Genomic DNA, 16,814 nt, shown 5'->3' with positions numbered 1-16,814 from the left:
GGGTGCGAAGTTGGAATTCGCAGAGTACCACTTGGTTCGCTTCTAATCGTCCCCGTGTCTTTTGGCTCTCGTACATTCTCTGATCGCCTGAAGCAATGACCTTCTGGGAGGCTGCCGATCCGGGGTGTTCTTTTTGCTCGCTATGCTGCAGGCGCCACTCGTGTTGTTACTGCGCGGAAGGCGAACGGCTGAGAAAAAAAGGACGGCATTGCCGGTTGCTAGAGTCGGATGGAAATTTAAAAAAAAAAATGATTTCGCAACACCACAGCATGGGACGCAAGGAGTTGTATCAGCGCCCTACCACTTAATGTCAGCATTACACAAAATTAACGAATGTTTCGCTCTGTTAAAAAAAAAATCAGAACATCAAAATTCTGGCTCTTGTAGCTTCGCCTCGATACATTTTTTTTTTTTTTGTTGGTGACGAGGAGACTTAATATACATATATATACATATATATTTTTACTGCGGAGAAATTGCATGTAATATAGGTCCTAAATGCGGGCGGAGCTTCATTGCCCTCTTTTGTGTCCGACAACAGCGTCATTCAAGACCATCTTTCACTTGTATTATGATCGTGCTATCTTCCTTGTCGCTTGTCTATCCGCATCACTATTGCTTCAAGTGCTATGAAATATATAGGCTCACCGACGCACGCCTGGTACTGCGGAAAATGCACACAACTAAGAGTTTTTAGATAGCGTTAACCCCGAAGCAAAAAAAAAAAAATACTTTCATTGTTCTTTTACTATGCTGCCTGCAGTAGATATCTGTTGGACGGCTAATTATGAATGCGCGAAGCACTCTGGCTGCCATTAACGGCGGTGTGCGCTTAAAATGCAAACAAATCAGATTCGCCAAAGTCTCGTTTATATCATTATTTTGTTTATTTTCTATAAAATCCCCGCAGGGGTACCCTGTGTAACAAGGTGTTGGTGCTTGGCGCCACCACAGGCCTCCATACCGAAGCTGTCATCCGAACCGTGGCGATAGGTTGAAAGGTGGAGGAAAGAAACCATGAACGGTAGCGGTCGAGTAGCCTCGGCAGACGGGCTCCTCGTCTGTCTACCAGGCGAAGGGCTCTGGGACCTACCTCTGCATGTAAGGGTGAAACAGCGGTGACATAATTTCAGGAACCCTTACTCTATACATGCCGTATGGATAAATCTTCAAAAATACTTGGTCGGCCCTTGAAAAGGTTTCGCATCGATTTGAAAGCATTGATGCCAGAGAAAATGGAACCATTATCTAAATATTTTGTTATCCAATCCATGATCAATGAACCAGTCGCCAAACGTCTGCTTTTGACATTGCAAAAATTCTCAAGAACTACACAGGCAAAAACCACAAGGCCAAAAAACAGAGAAATAAAGACCCCTTGCACAAATCGACACCAAAAATCAAAGTGAGAAACTGCTGTCTCTGCAACACCTGGCCGAGTTGAGCGTGCAGGTAACTTCTCATCGCACCCTCAACCACACAATGGGCGTCATTCCAGTGTGCGAGCTCCTATAACGTACTGATGCAGAAATCGAAGAACTTGCCGATCAAAGCGTAATAGCGGCGTGCTGAATTACCACCGGGAGGAACAACACAGAAATCAAAACGAAATACCTCTACTACATTCAACAGTACAACTCTACCCGAATATATCCATGCCGCCTACCTTAACTGCAAAGTCCGTCCCTACATTCCAAAACCACAACGGTGTTTCAAGTGCCAGCTCTTCGAGCACAGCTCGTTGGCTTGCCGTGGTAAACCAGCTTGTGTCACGTGCGAAGGCAACACACCGAGGACAGATGTGAGCGAGCGGCCCACATGGCGCGTACTCCAGGTCGTGCCCCGTCTGGAAAATTGAAAAAGGTATAATCAGCTTGAAACCCACAGAGAACTTATCATGCCCTGAGGCACGAACGTCTCTCCTTACGACAGAAGGGTACGTACTCTGAAGTGGTGACGCAGGGACCGCCACCACCTTCAGCTTCAGTCGGCACACAGGTCGGTCCGCTGAACCTAGTGTCGACATACAAGTCCGGATTATCTTCACTGAGGCCAGCGGTACAGTTCAAGGGCCTAAAACTTTCGCGAGACGAGCACTCGATCAACGCCGAAGGCCTGCAATTGCCACCTTCGGTGGCGACCTCTTTGGTGGCAGGCAACCAGAACGGTACAGCTGAAGTGGGCCTGTCCCCACAAAGAGAGTAGCTGCTGAGCCAGTAGACCCCGCCGTTGTAGCAGAGCCTGGTACAGTGGTACCAGCCAGAAAAGCGCATTCGAAGGCCACAGGCCGTCGCGACAGACCAGCATCCTCCACGTCCACCGTGGAGGATATGGATGTTGGCGAGAGCCTGCCGACATCCAAAACCCAAACATCCGCGGCATTTCCGTTGAAATCCAGCACCGCACGAGTGTATCACAATGGCGTATATAGTTAATGCATTGGAACTGCAAAAGAACAACGATACAGTAGAACGTGGAGCTAGTTGGTCACACATGATGAATACGCAGCAGAATAGGCGACAACACATAGGAGAGGCACACAGACACACACACGCCAATTAACAAGGACGATGCTGCACTGACAACTGATTATTTGTACACCAACACCTTCTTCCTCCTCAACTTCTAAGCACACACCAATTTATTTTTCACTGTCCTCCCAGTGATCTAAAAAGTCTTTATGTTTCTTCGATAAGAGAACAGAAGGCGTGCTGACACAATCCTCACCAGTGTTGAGGAGGAATAAGGACAAGTTGACGAGATAGATTTTGGAAGCCTGGCCGATATCCTTGGCTGGTGAGGATTGTCAGCACAAAACTAGCACTGGGTTAGCGTTGCACCGTCCTCGATTTCTTCGTGGTGTCCAAGGAACATGTGGCCATCCTGGCTCTACAAGCCAGCGAGAAGCTTGGACTCCAATGGCGCGTACATGCATTTTCTCAAAACAACAATTCTGAGCAAATCGCAGACATTTCGGCATTTTTTCACGGAAATCAGCGCAGCATTCTTGCAGTCTCACGACTACGCATGAAAGCCGGTTGCATACGCTTCATGGCCACTAACAGTGCGAACAGCGTTACTCGCAAATTGAAAAATTGGCGTTGGCGGTCATATATGGTGGCGAGAAATTCAACCATTTTGTGTACAGACTCGGTTATCCTTGATAAATCACCATCCCTTGATCGCTAACTTGCAGAAAGCCGTTGGAGACATACCCCCGAAGCTGCAGTGGTTTTTCCTGTGCCTTCTTCGCTATAACGTAATAAAATGCACTTTACGCCAGGAAAGAAGCTACCACTCGCCGACATGTTGTCCGGGGCAACAATTGCGGCCATCGCAGAAAACGACGTCATCAGTGGGCGTGATCTCTCCACTTGTTATCGAGGATACTTGGAAGAGATTGGCTAAAGAAGCGAATCGTGATGAAGGCTTAAAATAAGTTATTGAGAACCTGGTGGCCGGAAAAGCACTTTAAGCTAATGGAATCTTTTCAATGGAAATATTTCTCCTGTGAAAGGAGTACACTTAAATGCGTGCAAACTTGTAATTCCGGCTTCCACGACGAAAGAAACTACAGAAAGAAATGATTTAGGCAATCTGGGCATTAATAAATGCAAATCAAGGGCAAGACATCTTATCCTCTGACCAGGAATCAACTCTGAAGCTTTCCTACAGGCGTGTACTGCGTGCAAGACATGCGCCTCTAGGAAGCCACAAGAGCACCTGATAAACTGGCATCGTGTAGGTATCGGTATTTTTGAACATGCTGAACAGTCGTTAGTGGCTGTTACTTGTACAAAGGAGCACTGTTTTGCACGTGTAATGATCGTGAATGTCTGCTCCAGGCGAACTCCTCAAGGATCGAAATGAGCTGAAGTGGTAGCAGAGACGCTGCATCGCTACATTAGCGTAATTTCCAGCCGTCCTATTCGCGGTGGCGTGCCCCCGGGATGCAACCAGCTTTGCATGCGCCGTCTTATTTTCTTTTTTTCTCGTCCTTTGCACCACCACGATACTTCCGGAAGAGCATGGAGCTCATATATTTCTCAAACTGCTTTTTTTTTTGCTTTTTTTTTTCCCTCGCCTTCCATCTTTTTACGAGAGCTGTCCCATCAATTGCTCGTTTCGCAATCACGCTTCTCCCGATGCTGCACACACATCGCCCGTGGAGAATTCCAGCTCTTGTCGCGTTTTATCCCGGGTGTCGGAGGAACAAATAAATAAAAGACGACAAGGCTTTCAAATTTGTGCCACTGTAGTTCTTCACCTCGCTCTGCGTAAAAAGGCAGCCTCAATATCCAAGGAAAGGCGGTGAAAAAAGCGCACAGCCTCAAAGACGAGTCGTAGCTGAATATCATTCTGTAGGTGATCTACCCGATAAGAGTTTCGAATGGTCATCCTTTATAAGAAAGGCCTTACAATGATAGAATAATTCGTCTGCCAAAGCGTAGGAATTTTGTTAGCGGCTGCATTCTCTGGTGTCATGAATACTTTCTTCTGTTTCCCGCGTAAGTGGCTCGCAAGAACGTTTTTGCAGCTCATTTTTAGATTTCGAACGTGATGCGAATGCCGATGAATGATACGAGTGGAAAGTTTCCGAGCCCGAATTTTTTTTTACTTTTTTTTTTTACCCATAGTTTTCATTAAAACCGCGGTCAGTTCTTCCCCAATGGCAGATTCGAAGGGAAACATCAGACAAGCATAACGAGGCAAGAGCGCGTGCTAGTAGGTGCTAAATCTTCATGGAGATATGGCGCTAAGCTGGACAAAAGAACAGGACGTGCAGGACACGCTGGAGAGACGAAGCTGGCATATTTTCAGGAACTTGTATAGTGTTGCTTGCCCCTTCCGTTCATCTGAAATGAAACCACGTTTTGATGAAGAAGCCTGGCTGAATGAGTTATCACCTTTGGATAGAGCGAAGCAGGCAGATGCATCAACATAGCTGTAACCAGTTAGGTTTTGCAATTATTTTGCATCATGCAAGCTGCATACTGCATGAAATCCGTGTCTTTTTATTTCGTTATGAGTGGTCGATACATTATATGCGGTCTTTTCTGCACTTAAGCGAGTAACGACTGTAAACACATCGAGATTTATGGAGAGCTAAGGAGTTGGGAACACCTCACACTAGGACGCACTGCTCACGTTAGAAATATAAACACCCATAGAGCGATCGGCATCCTTTGAACATATGCAACCGAAAAGCACTCTGCAGAAATAAAAGCATAGCAAAAAAAGAACCGTCTGCGTTAGTAAAACGTAGTTTACTAAGTAGCAAGCAGCAGTGACACCACCAAACGCGTTAAAACCCTCGTGACCCCCGCACCAGTTGTTTCTTCACAGTGCAACAACCGTCAACAAACCTGAAATTATTGTAGAGAAAACGCATAGTGTTTTTATATGCTTCGGTTGGTATAGTATTCAAGGATGGAAGCTTGGGCGAGTTGGTGTCGGTTTTCTTGCCACATAGCGCTAAACGGACAGGGACACAGCGAGACACACGGGACGGGCGCTAGTATGTTGTGCTTTACGGTGGATTATTTATTTGAAAACAATTTTCTGTCCCGCAAATCATTGCTCACCTCAGTGGTCAGCGCGCGTTCTCGCTGCGTCCTCTTCGCCGAGTAATCCTGGGCCTATCTCGGCTGATCTTGCTTCGAAAAAGGATTACAGAACGGCAACTCTCCTCGAAGATTACTTCTGTCCTTCTGAAGAAGTATATATAGGTCAATAAAACCTCCGCGCTTTATCTGGCTCAACGAGATTAGAGGAGCCCGAATTAAATTTCAGCCCTTGTGCGGAAGTTTTTGTCACATTTGTTGTTTCACGAAATGCGCTTTGGATTTGCGACTTGACCTTATTTTAGCCTTATACGGTGTCTGAATAGAAAAAAAAAAGAAATGTAATAATCCAAAAGAATCCAAGAAGAGGGTAGAATTAAGCTGGTTGGTTCTTGTTGGAAGGGAACTACAAAAACAGCGATTACAAGCGACACAGCAGAAAAGGACATGTATTTGATCATTCTCTGCTGCCTCGTCTGTAACCGCTGTTTCCATCGTTTCCATACGAGAGAAACCATCTGAGTTGAATATGCAAAAACTTTGTTGTTGTTTTTTTTCTCGTTTTTTCGATGCTCGCACTCTCCTGCAGCAAATGGTGCCATTCGCTTTTTTCACAAGCAAATAATTTCTTCATCTCTCTGCCTCGAGACAGCAACAACGACATTAACGTAAAATTTGACAAAAATTATAAATACACTCGGAACTCCAAAGGCGAAAAAAAAAAATCAGCTAGGGTTTAGCTTTAGTTAAACCCTGTAGATTGCGTAAGCAAAGCCAACGTAGCTTCTCTTTCTTCTTCTTTTTCTTCTCTTTTCCTTCTTTTTCTTCTTCTTATTATCTGAAGGTCAAAGGCCAAACGTGGTTACCGGCCGGGTTTACGCAACGGGCTGAAACCTCGCATCGTATTGCTTACGCAATAAAAGTTTGCGGAAAGCGACGCACATTCAGCGCTGCATGTGATCGCTTCTCTGTCAAGCTGGACGCCTTGTGCTGTGTTCCGTTCAATTACAGCTCAGTACCAACCAGCCCAGTTTTTCATTCTGACAGGCATGACACATGCTTTGACCTGTTGATGTGCGCAAGGCTTGCTATCAGACTGAACCTTCCACATGACCACGGAATACAAAGATAATACATTGAATCGAAGGTGCAGTGAAAAGATCCGTTTCGCACTTCGCCCCGCCGGGATGGCGCAGTGTCCGGCGCTCGACTACTGTTCCCAGGGGTGCGGGATCAAATCCCGGCCTCGGCAGCCGCTTTTCGATGGAGGCGAAAAGCGGAGGCGTCCGTGTGCTGTGCTATGTACGTGCACTTTAAAGAACCCCAAGTGGTAGAAATTCCCGTAGTCTTCTGGCGTCTCTCATAGCCTGAGTCGCATCGGGACGTTAAACCCCACAAACCACGACCACATTTCGCACTTCAGGTTTATCGAGAAATATTACGCGCGAGCAGTGATTGCTAAGGCATGCAGCGTGGCCTTACAAGCCAGATAAGTTTTTATAACAAACTAAATGGTTTTTACGGCAAATGAGATAGCAAGCGAAAGCGAAACTAATTATTTAAGAAATACCTAACTTTAATACACGAGTGTCGTTTAGCCGCAAAAATTTGGTTCTGATGGCACAACAGCTTTCGCCCTCTTACTGGGCGATCTTGTCATTGCTTCATTTTTTACCCTTTCGCATTTGTCTCGCAAAGAAAAGGCGTCCCCGTCCATCGTGCGCGAAGGCGCATCCACCACGTTTTGTGAAGGGCCATCTCGTTTTCCCCGCACGAAACCAGAGCCTCGCAGGGAATACAGCTCACGTTGTACAGCCGACAAGAGCACGACGTGAAACGAAGCCAACGGGACGTCCTCTTCTGGTTCGTACCACGTTCGTGGAGGAGGCGCAACGCAAAGGCAGCGGTCTACGTTCTCGAACAGAACTGTCCATTCTGTCGCAGATCCTCGACACCCCGGCACTGCCTTTTTCTTTGTTTTTTTCTTTTATTTCATTTCCTATGCGAATAGATTCGCAAAACCTTCCTCGGAGCGTCAATGGGTACGCAGTCCCCAGGGGCCATATATCCCAGCCGGATCAGATAGACAGAGCCAACCACTGTCAGGGGCCGACTACTGTGTTCCTCCTCGTCCCATGTGTTGGGTTCGAGTAACTGAAGCGCTTTTTGTACTTTACTGCGACGAAAACAGAGATAAAGGAGCTTCAGACTGTGACCTTCATGTACGCAGTGAGAGATGACTGAGGTGTTTCCATGCTGTTCCTCTTTTGTTTTATTTTCCACAGTTCTGCTCAGCTTGAGCTCCTCATCATCATCATTACCCTAACTATGTACAGTACAGAGACCTCTCCCGCACACATCTGCGCCACCGCGGTGGGCCAGTGGTTGGGGTTGTGGACGCGGGATCGAATCCCAGCCGCGGCAGACGCTTTTCGATGGAGGCGAAAAGCAGGATTCCCGTGTTCTTTGCGACGTCAGTGCACGTTAAAGAACCCCAGGTGTTTGAAACTTCCGGAGCCCTCCACTACGGCGTCTTTCGTAGTCGCTTGGGGACGTTAAACACCATAAACCAAAGCAAAGCATGAGCACGTATCCATCAAATTAATTCTTATCCGAGGTGAAGACGGTGTCCTATGTCAGAACTGAAGGAAATGCATTAGGTTCCGTGGTCTCTACTTATCGAATGAAGCAGTTCAACCAACACTTTAATTTCTTTGTCCTAGGAGAGGAGAACGAGATGTCCGGGAGTAGCTGTTTTTTGTTTTCTTGAGGGGGCTGTGGAAGGGAGGGGGCCGGTATAAATCCCAAGCCGATACGCAATTGCTAGTTTTGTTTTTTATTTAATCGCAAATGAAGACAAGGCTTAAAAAATGTGGCGTCAAAAAATAGTGAAGAGTTGGGACTTTCTTAACAAGGCAAAGCAAGAAATATAGATTTCTCCTCTGTAATGCTTAGTTCTATTTATGTTAATCAGGCTGTCACGTGATTACTTCTGGGTGCCTAGGGTGACGTACGAGTTGACTCAAATTACATAGATTTGAGTTAAATGCTTCATCGTCCACAGCGTTGAACGAATTATGCTATACCTGCGCACAGGACATTAGTATCTTTTTGCATTTCGATGCGTAGTTTTTTCGTCGTTCGTGATCAACTTCATCTACATACAACGCACAAAATAACCAGCGTTTGAACGCGTCGTTATGGCAAGGTACCGACGTGTCTGCCCTAGATTACTTTCTTCTCCTCTTTCGCACTAAGCCGTTGCCAGTCTTCTTATAAAGTGCATCATCTGCAGAGCGTATTCCGTCGTCACCACAGCACAGGCGGGGGAATGTAGTCCTGCACGAACGCCACAACGCGTTTCAAGCCTACGAGACTGGCTTCGTGAAGCTCACAGTCGCTTTCGGTGTCTGCGTTTTTTCAAGCTGCATTAGTTTTATCACGAGTATGATGACTACAGTGAGGCAGACATCGACCCGACAGTCATAAAGGAGCACAGAAAGGTCCCCATGCTAGAACAAGGCGCGCCGTGAAGCGCGAATAAAAAAAAAAAATAAACGGCGCGAATAGAGAAAAGCGCGCGAAGTGTAGATAAGAGGGAGGAGGAGTATAGCCGGGAAAAGGTCGTATATTATGCATGCTTCGGTGGCGGCTGTTGCTGCTGCCTTCCGGCACGCGTCATCCCAGACGCTGTGCTCCTAATGCCGTGGCGCAGCTGTTAAGACAAAAAGAAAACGAGCAACCTGCGCACATCCTTGTATAGGCCTTTGTGCAAATCCTGCTTTGAGCACCAGGAAAAGCTAAACCATGCTGCTGCAGCGGAAACACTGCTTTTGCCAACAGTTGCCGAGCTGTACGGTTTGCTTCTCAGCATTGTGTTGGAACCCCTGCAACACACTCAAGTGTTGAATAACTTGGTAAAGAGCGCAGTCGTCCTTAGCTTGCAAGAAGACCTTTTTTTTTTTATGCATTAGGATGCCTCAATACTCGAACGCGAAGTGTACCACGCAGAGCGATTCCATTTGGCAGAGACGAATGTACGTTTCCGTAGGTTGAGCCTTTTGGTAACAGGCTGAGCTCTGTCTCAACCGAAAAACAACAAAGTTCTAGACATTTCGCAGTACCGGAGGCACAATATCAATGAATGTCAATGATATATGTATCAATCAATCAATCAATCAATCAATCAATCAATCAATCAATCAATCAATCAATCAATCAAATCTCCTCGAAACAACTTCCTCCAGAAATCTATAAACCCACCAATGATTAGCATAAGTTATTTTATTGTCTACTCTGTGTAATGATATTATTCTGCGGCTTCGATAATTTTGCCACCCGATTTTTATATGCCGTCTGCGACGGCACAACGCTGCGCTCTCGGCGAGTTTAAGCTCGGCAACTGGGCAGACGATGCGCCGTAGCTACTATACAAAGCCGCTTCTCACGGTGCGTCCGACGGACGTACTACCCACAGTGACGGAAGGGATGAATAGAAAATAAATAATGACGAGGGAAAGAGGTGCAACAGTGGAGGGCTCTGGAATAACCACCTGAGGCCTCCTGTGACGTAGACGGGGGGAAGAGGAGAATCCTATGAAGCGTTGTGTAGTTTAGTTAATGCTGACCCATGGCCGTTTTTTTTTTTCTTTTTGATTTTAGCTGCGATGTCATGTAGATAGATAGATGTGTTTATTGAATGGGAGAGCCTCTGAGGTCGGCCGGAAAGTTGAGCATCTGGCCTGCTACTTGGCCCTGCTTCAACTCTCGTCGTTTTGAACTATCCGCACTGCTTCCTGTAGTCGGGCCCCTTTCTCCCTTGGACGCAACAGGGCCGGAAGCTGGGCGCTCCCCCCACTCATTCCTCGTTGTCGCTTTATTTTCCGTCCCAGTCGGGGCGAACTCTTTTCGGTCCACTACGCCGGAATGTAATGGCGCCCACGTGCTCCTCCTTCCCTATCGTGGCAGGCGTGCTTCCATCGTGTCCGGGTTCCCTCAGGAACGCGCGCGTCTTCGTTCATTAGCGAGAGACCGGGCACTGGCCGGTGTTGTCTTTGTATTGCCCCGAGGATAAACGAAGCCATCGTCGGCCTGAAAGCAATCGAACGTGCCCCGCGACAATGGGAGGCCCGTCGAGAGGGGAAAACCGCGCTTCTGTAATCGAGGTGTGGCCCACAATGCGCGTGTATGTGCTGTGCCCGGGCTCACCACATGTGTCTGCGCAACGTCCTCTCCACATGCTGTTGTCGACGCGCGGGAAGTTTCCAAGTGGTGCTCAACTCTTTCTGTAATTTTCTGCCGGGGTAGAACTGCGAACAAAGAAGTCGCACTCTTTTCGCAGCGTTCGTTAATTGATCCTGAAAGCGGAAATTTGTCATCTTTGAAAATGTGCGCAATACACTGACTTCAATGGGCTTCCGAGCTAGTGCTTGCTTTATAAGCAAGGGCTGGAGAGCGCGCTGTTTAGATAAACGTATCTTGCGTAGTCAGTCTCTATTCGTTGCCTCTTTATGTGCGTATAACTAACTTGCAGTGAAATTAAGGGCAACACCAAACATACAGAATTATTCTCAAACTGTGTCCTCCGCTTTCTCATCTTTCAAAAGGAAATTATCACGATGATTACGACCTATTACTTAGTGTGCATGTGCTTAATTTTTTACAAATGCAGTTGTTCACAACTTGAAGTTTATTTCTTCAAAACGCTTTGCACATTGCTTATTTCATAGATGTACCTTTTGTTTGTGACAATAAAAATGCATGCTTCCCTTGACCGCATTTAAACCTATACTGGAACAGTTAAAGGGAAGCTGAAACTCTGTTAGGGGAAATCGAAGGATAGAAGACAGAATGCATTAAACTTGTAGATTAAACTTGCCAAGTGGTTTTCCGCTGCCATTTAAATATATCACGTAACCGAGTGTTAAATTGCCGACCTTTGCCAGGCAGCAAAGTGATGCGGAGAAACTAATTGATGGCGTCATTGTCACTGAGGTTACAAATTCTGATTGCTTTCGTCCGAACTCGTCTGGGAGTCCCCCTATGCCGCCAAACAACTTTTCGCGGCATTTGCCTTCGGTGGTGTGGGTTTTCTTCCTCGGAGCAAGTGTTTGTGTGTCCGAAATGTGCCGCCTTTATAAATGACGTCATCATCGGTCTCCCTACTCGTCGCTCTGCGCTGCAGAGACGTCTGAAGGACGGAATAGCTTTATATACCCTTTACGCCTCAGTTTTAAACTCTAGCGCAAAACGAAGTGACATGAATTAAACGCAGATTTCACATATAAGAACGCTTTAATATAGGTGGATTCGAAACCTCTTCCGCAAACCTGGAGTGAACAAATGATTTCGCTTTGAAGGTTGAAATATCTTCTCGAAGTTAGCTGATGAGACAATTACGTTCCGAATTCACATGACAGTGATCGTGTGGTCGAGGACATGAACGACGTTGCAACTCGAAGACATATAAGGAGCTTTACCCCGCTGACTAGCTTGTAAGGAAATCTTTATAATCAGCTGAACCACTAAGTTTCCTGGCATGAGTTACGAAGAACATACTGCTATAACTGACAGTTTCCGCAATTCATCGTCAACAAAGCGCGGCGCAGTTAAACATAATAAAGCCACCACTACCACTAAACAGTACTAGTTGATGACACAGTACAGACATTTTTTCTCTCTCTCTTGTAGTTGATTCAGGTCGGGACCCCTGCTCTGCTGGAAATGCAAACAGTGTTATAGTTACCCCATTCAATGCGCATTAATTTGCCACCACAACTTGTGCGATTTCTGATCCCCTTATCTAATCGCTCTCCCCTTGCAGCGTATCGGTGCCAGGCCACCAGAGCTCTCTGGGCAGCAGTCGCCCGAACGAGGCCCTAGGCGCCTGGCAGGCGTTCGGCGTCGAGTTCGTGCTCAGCTTCCTGCTGGCGTCCACTGTATTCGCCACCAGGGACCCCCACCGCAGCCACCTGGGCGCGGGAGCAGACGCAGTGGTCATCGGCTTCGCCTACATGGCTTGCACGCTCGCCGGCGTAAGTGCACCACCACCTCGACCCCGTCCATACCTTGCTTGCGAGAACGGATGTGCCAGCAAAGACGGAAGCTCGTGTGACACATGCGAGGAAAAAGAACGCTATGCGTAGTTTAATCTGGTTAGGCCTGGCCCATGGCAACCTTATGTCCAGACCGTGCGTGGCCATGTCAGTTGTCAGGTGCCAAGTCATTCTCGGGATTTTTTGCTCACAATACCGATGCCGGATTTTCTGGTGAACGAGGCGTTTAGAGCTATCGGGTTAAAACACACGTGAATTCAGTCCAAACCTCAGGCGGAAATTTCGGACCGCCGTCTCTCACTTACACGGCGTCGTCTGTGCCTTTGCATCCTCGCCCGCGTCCGTGTTTGTGCAATTAGGACGCATTTCTTCACTGAACTGACACACCAACCATGCTATTATTATTGTTGCCACACGATCATAGCTGCTAAGTTGTAAGGCTAATCAGACGTTAAATCACGATGCTGTTCGCCAGTTTTGACTATACTTATTGCAAGATATCTGGGTTTAATGACGTACACGTCTTCAGTTGGTGCTTACATTTTGCCCGATTAACTTTCAAACTTTACAGCGCCTCCTGTTTAACAGCGACAGCCCAAGCCGTGGTTACTCCGCAAAGCATCAAAATGTCTATCTGCCAGGAGTGTGGAGATGTGAGGTACATTTTACCTAATCAACCCCGAAGCGGACCGCTAACCGCCTCTTGTGTTCCCTCGGGTTATTCGTTAGTGAATGTCTTTTTTTTTTTTACTCATTCATCTTATAAATAATAATTGCCTGTATGTTGTAAATGTGGCCCTTGTGATGGTTTGAGTTGTTACGTTAACTGAAGAGTTAATAATCAGAGCCACATCTAGTAACAAGGACGCCTTGTTTCTTCGCTTTCCATTCTTCAGGGTTGACCGATAGAGAACCGAAGGCAGTGTCAGCCAAGCCCGTAGAGTGTGCAGGCGATGCTGTTGTCACCTTGTATCCGACTACAAAAGTGTTGTGCATTCCCATTATCAGTAGATGAACGAAACCAGTCAGTAGAGGGGCGGTGCTCCAATCTCTCCTATTTCACTATTAATAAATTCAACGTGCATACCCTTATTCAAAAACCACTGGGTTCTCTTTGGCCATGTAGTGGAGCTCATTCAGCATTCCCAGAACTGTGCTGTGCTGCTACGAGGGTTGACCATATAATCTACCAAGGAGGGTAGAACATTTCAAGCGATACAGAACAAGCCAGTCTGCACGGTTCAGCAGCAAATCTAATGAGCTGAGTATTTTGGAAAATGATGTACTTAGAAGAGACCCTTTTTAAAGGGGCGTCTACTTTTCCCTCGTCGCCACTTCCCGACGTATTCTGCATTCGTCATAAAGTAACTACGTGACCAGGAACAATATTATCCTTGAATTTTCCATGTTTTTTTTTTCTTTTTTTTTTTTTTTTTTTTTTGCGGCGTACGCTGCTGCTTAATCAAATACGCAAAAAAACTACACAATACGGCTCTTTATGTAAAAAAAGGCAGTTAAATGGCTTGCCGAATATGTCTTCTTTCGTCGGATCTTTTGCCGCTTGATCCGCAGAACTCCCAAAATGTGAGTCATTATTTCCTTACTTTCAATTCTTGGTTCCACACCATCGCAAACAGCTTTCGTCGTTTTTCTATTTTCAGCTATGAAGTCTTCTACGTCCTTTTCTGATTAACCTTTGTCTTTCGCAGCTGCCGGCGACGGGCGCGTCAATGAACCCGGCGAGGTCTTTGGGACCGGCTTTTGTGATGAACAAGTGGCTCAACCACTGGGTGAGCAGCTTTCTGCTTAAATTTCTCGCGCCTCTGTTTACCTCTGTGAATAAAAAAAGTGCCAGTTTCACGGATGGAAATGTTGCATGATGCGAACGGCGTGTATCGGGCTTCCTTGCATGCATATGGCTGACGAAATAGAAAAATACCTTTAAAATTACCATTATGGTCGATCTTCGTTTTGCAGCAACTTTACTTGTTCCTTATTACCATTTTCTTGTTGTTTTCAGGCGCCATTTCTTTTTTCTTTTTCATTTGAAACTGGGATTTTCCCGCTTTTAGAATGTACTCATGTGTGACGCCTCAAGACATATATATATTTTTAGATTTCTGCTATGAAATATTATTCGCTAGTCTTTTACAGGCGTGTGAAAAATGTTTGCACAATGTGTCTTGTTGATGAAAATTTTTGCTCAGTGTGTCTTGTCGACGAAAACATCAACATCGAAACGCTAGACTTGTCACGTAAACAGATGAGTAACAGTGGAATCAGTTTCTGTTTCCAGAAGCCACGTTAAGCTTAAAAGTGCAAGATGCAAGTTTTGCTAGTGGGAAAATCTGTCTCCATAAAAAAGGCGGCCGACGTGCAGCCTCGCACACTTTTCTGCTAATACTTACAAAGCATTTTATTTGTGACGGGAAGAATATCTAATCAACTCTTCTGAAAGAAGCACATCTCTCCTCCAAGCCGCACTTTTTTTTTTTTTTTACCTTGGAGTTCACTTTAAACACAATTGTCTACAAAGGGCCTGAATGGTTAATGACAGTCAGGCGTGGGCGTACAAAGAAAAATCTACTTTCTACCCTAACTCAAAAATGGACGTGCTTTTGCTCAGTTAACATGTTGTATGGGATTTATAAATCTGTCTCGCTAGAAAAAGCCAAAAATGCAAGTGCCTCGTCACTTCACCAAGAGTACGAGCGCTTGAAGACTTCCCGAACGCCATTTCAGATGACTTGCACGATGTGAAAATTGTGACTTTTACTTGCGCTTGAAGGTGTGAAGAAAACTGCTCTGAATTTTTACGCCAACTTCAATGTATCGTGTAACTGGATGTGTACTTAACATCTTCTAAGGCAACAGTTTCACCATTAAAGTTCTAACAGAGGAATATATGCGGGATCGCTCTCACAGTCAAGTATTTCAGATTTGATGCTAAATATTACGTATAAAATTGAGAGCAATACTTGCACAAAAAAATTGGTCCTTCGTGTTTGGTGTGCTTATAGGACTGAAATTAAGCTTCGCTGACGTTTGAGTGCGAGGAAGAGCACGTTGAACAAGATGGGTGCTGAACCTGAGCTGCGTTTCTGGCGGAAAATCATGGCGAGCCCACATACTGTTGCGTTATATTGTTGTTGTTTTTTTTTTTTTTTCATTTATTCCGGCGACATCGTCGTTTTTATTCCTTCCCGTAGCATGGCACATATGCAATTGCCTGCTGGTATAAAGCTTAGTCTGTTAATGCAATTGCTTTGTATTACTATTTAACCAACGCCACCTAACGCGATATATCAGCTTCGCGCGAAAATGTTTAAGCGTTCCTTATCTACTAGACTCGGGGCTTGCAACCAGGCCTTTCTTCGACTATTGTTCTGTAGGAAAATCCAGCTTTCGTTCTTCTGGACTGGCATCGTACATTTTGCTATTTTGATTCAGTATAAGCGAATGTGTCTTGCAGTCGGCATCGGTGGTCGTTGCTGGCCCAGAATTAGAGGCATATATACACGTCCCAGTGAATTGAGAAGTGTGCCGGCACACACTCGACGGAACCTGTGAGTCTCGACCACGGCGACGACAATTTCAAATCATGGCCGACGGATGCATTCCCCATGACGACGGAAAAGCCATGAGGCGCAGCGCGTCCGCACGTTCATCTCTTCGAGTGCACCGTTTCTCGAAGCAGGTTGTCGACAGCGGATGGGAGGACAGCACCGCGCTGGAGGCTTTGCTTTGATAGACAATACTGCAGGACGAGGGCGCACGCTTGGAAACTGGGGAGGAAAACGTGGAAGCGACCCACAAAAGCTCGATCCGGTGGGTCCAGCAGCGCTCGCGGCGAAGGTCAGCGGTGACATGGCCCCCGAATGGCTTGCTGACTAGATTGCTGGTGTAGAGGCTGCATGGATGAAGCTGCTCCCTTATTCCGAAGGCTGGCTGATTCGTCCATCTGCTAAGACGCATTCCGCGTGCACATTCCATTGAAGCGCAATAATGTAACCTTTTTCACAGAAAATACAGACGGCTTCGCTTCAAGACGCCTAGAGAGCGTGAGGTTTTCCAGAGATCGCCGAGTTGTCTTGGCAAGCCTTTGTTTTTTTGCAGTTATCTCCTATAACGTTGATGCGGCTGGGCGACTATTTTCGCGACGCGAGGGATTAATCATTACGGCCACGTTCATTCC

The 16,814-nt window shown here is 46.3% G+C and overlaps 1 protein-coding gene across 3 annotated transcripts in view; it reads left to right on the top strand.

The window, feature by feature from the left end:
- Nucleotides 1-16,814, top strand: part of LOC146207210 (aquaporin AQPAe.a-like) — a 189,521-nt gene that overhangs the window by 77,032 nt on the left and 95,675 nt on the right. For 2 of the 3 annotated variants that reach the window (XM_084609095.1, XM_084608984.1), the window contains exons 2-4: nt 12,388-12,598; nt 13,191-13,277; nt 14,329-14,409. In XM_084609095.1, coding sequence (XP_084465221.1) covers nt 12,388-12,598; nt 13,191-13,277; nt 14,329-14,409 — 379 coding nt within the window. The remainder of the gene's footprint in view (nt 1-12,387; nt 12,599-13,190; nt 13,278-14,328; nt 14,410-16,814) is intronic. The other variant, XM_084609042.1, reaches the window with a different exon arrangement.

This window comes from Amblyomma maculatum, chromosome 1 (assembly GCF_055883805.1).
Source record: "Amblyomma maculatum isolate TAMU_Amacu chromosome 1, ASM5588380v1, whole genome shotgun sequence".
Taxonomy (NCBI): domain Eukaryota; kingdom Metazoa; phylum Arthropoda; class Arachnida; order Ixodida; family Ixodidae; genus Amblyomma; species Amblyomma maculatum.
Note: the sequence above shows the minus strand (reverse complement) of the source record. Positions and strands in the feature narration are given on the sequence as shown.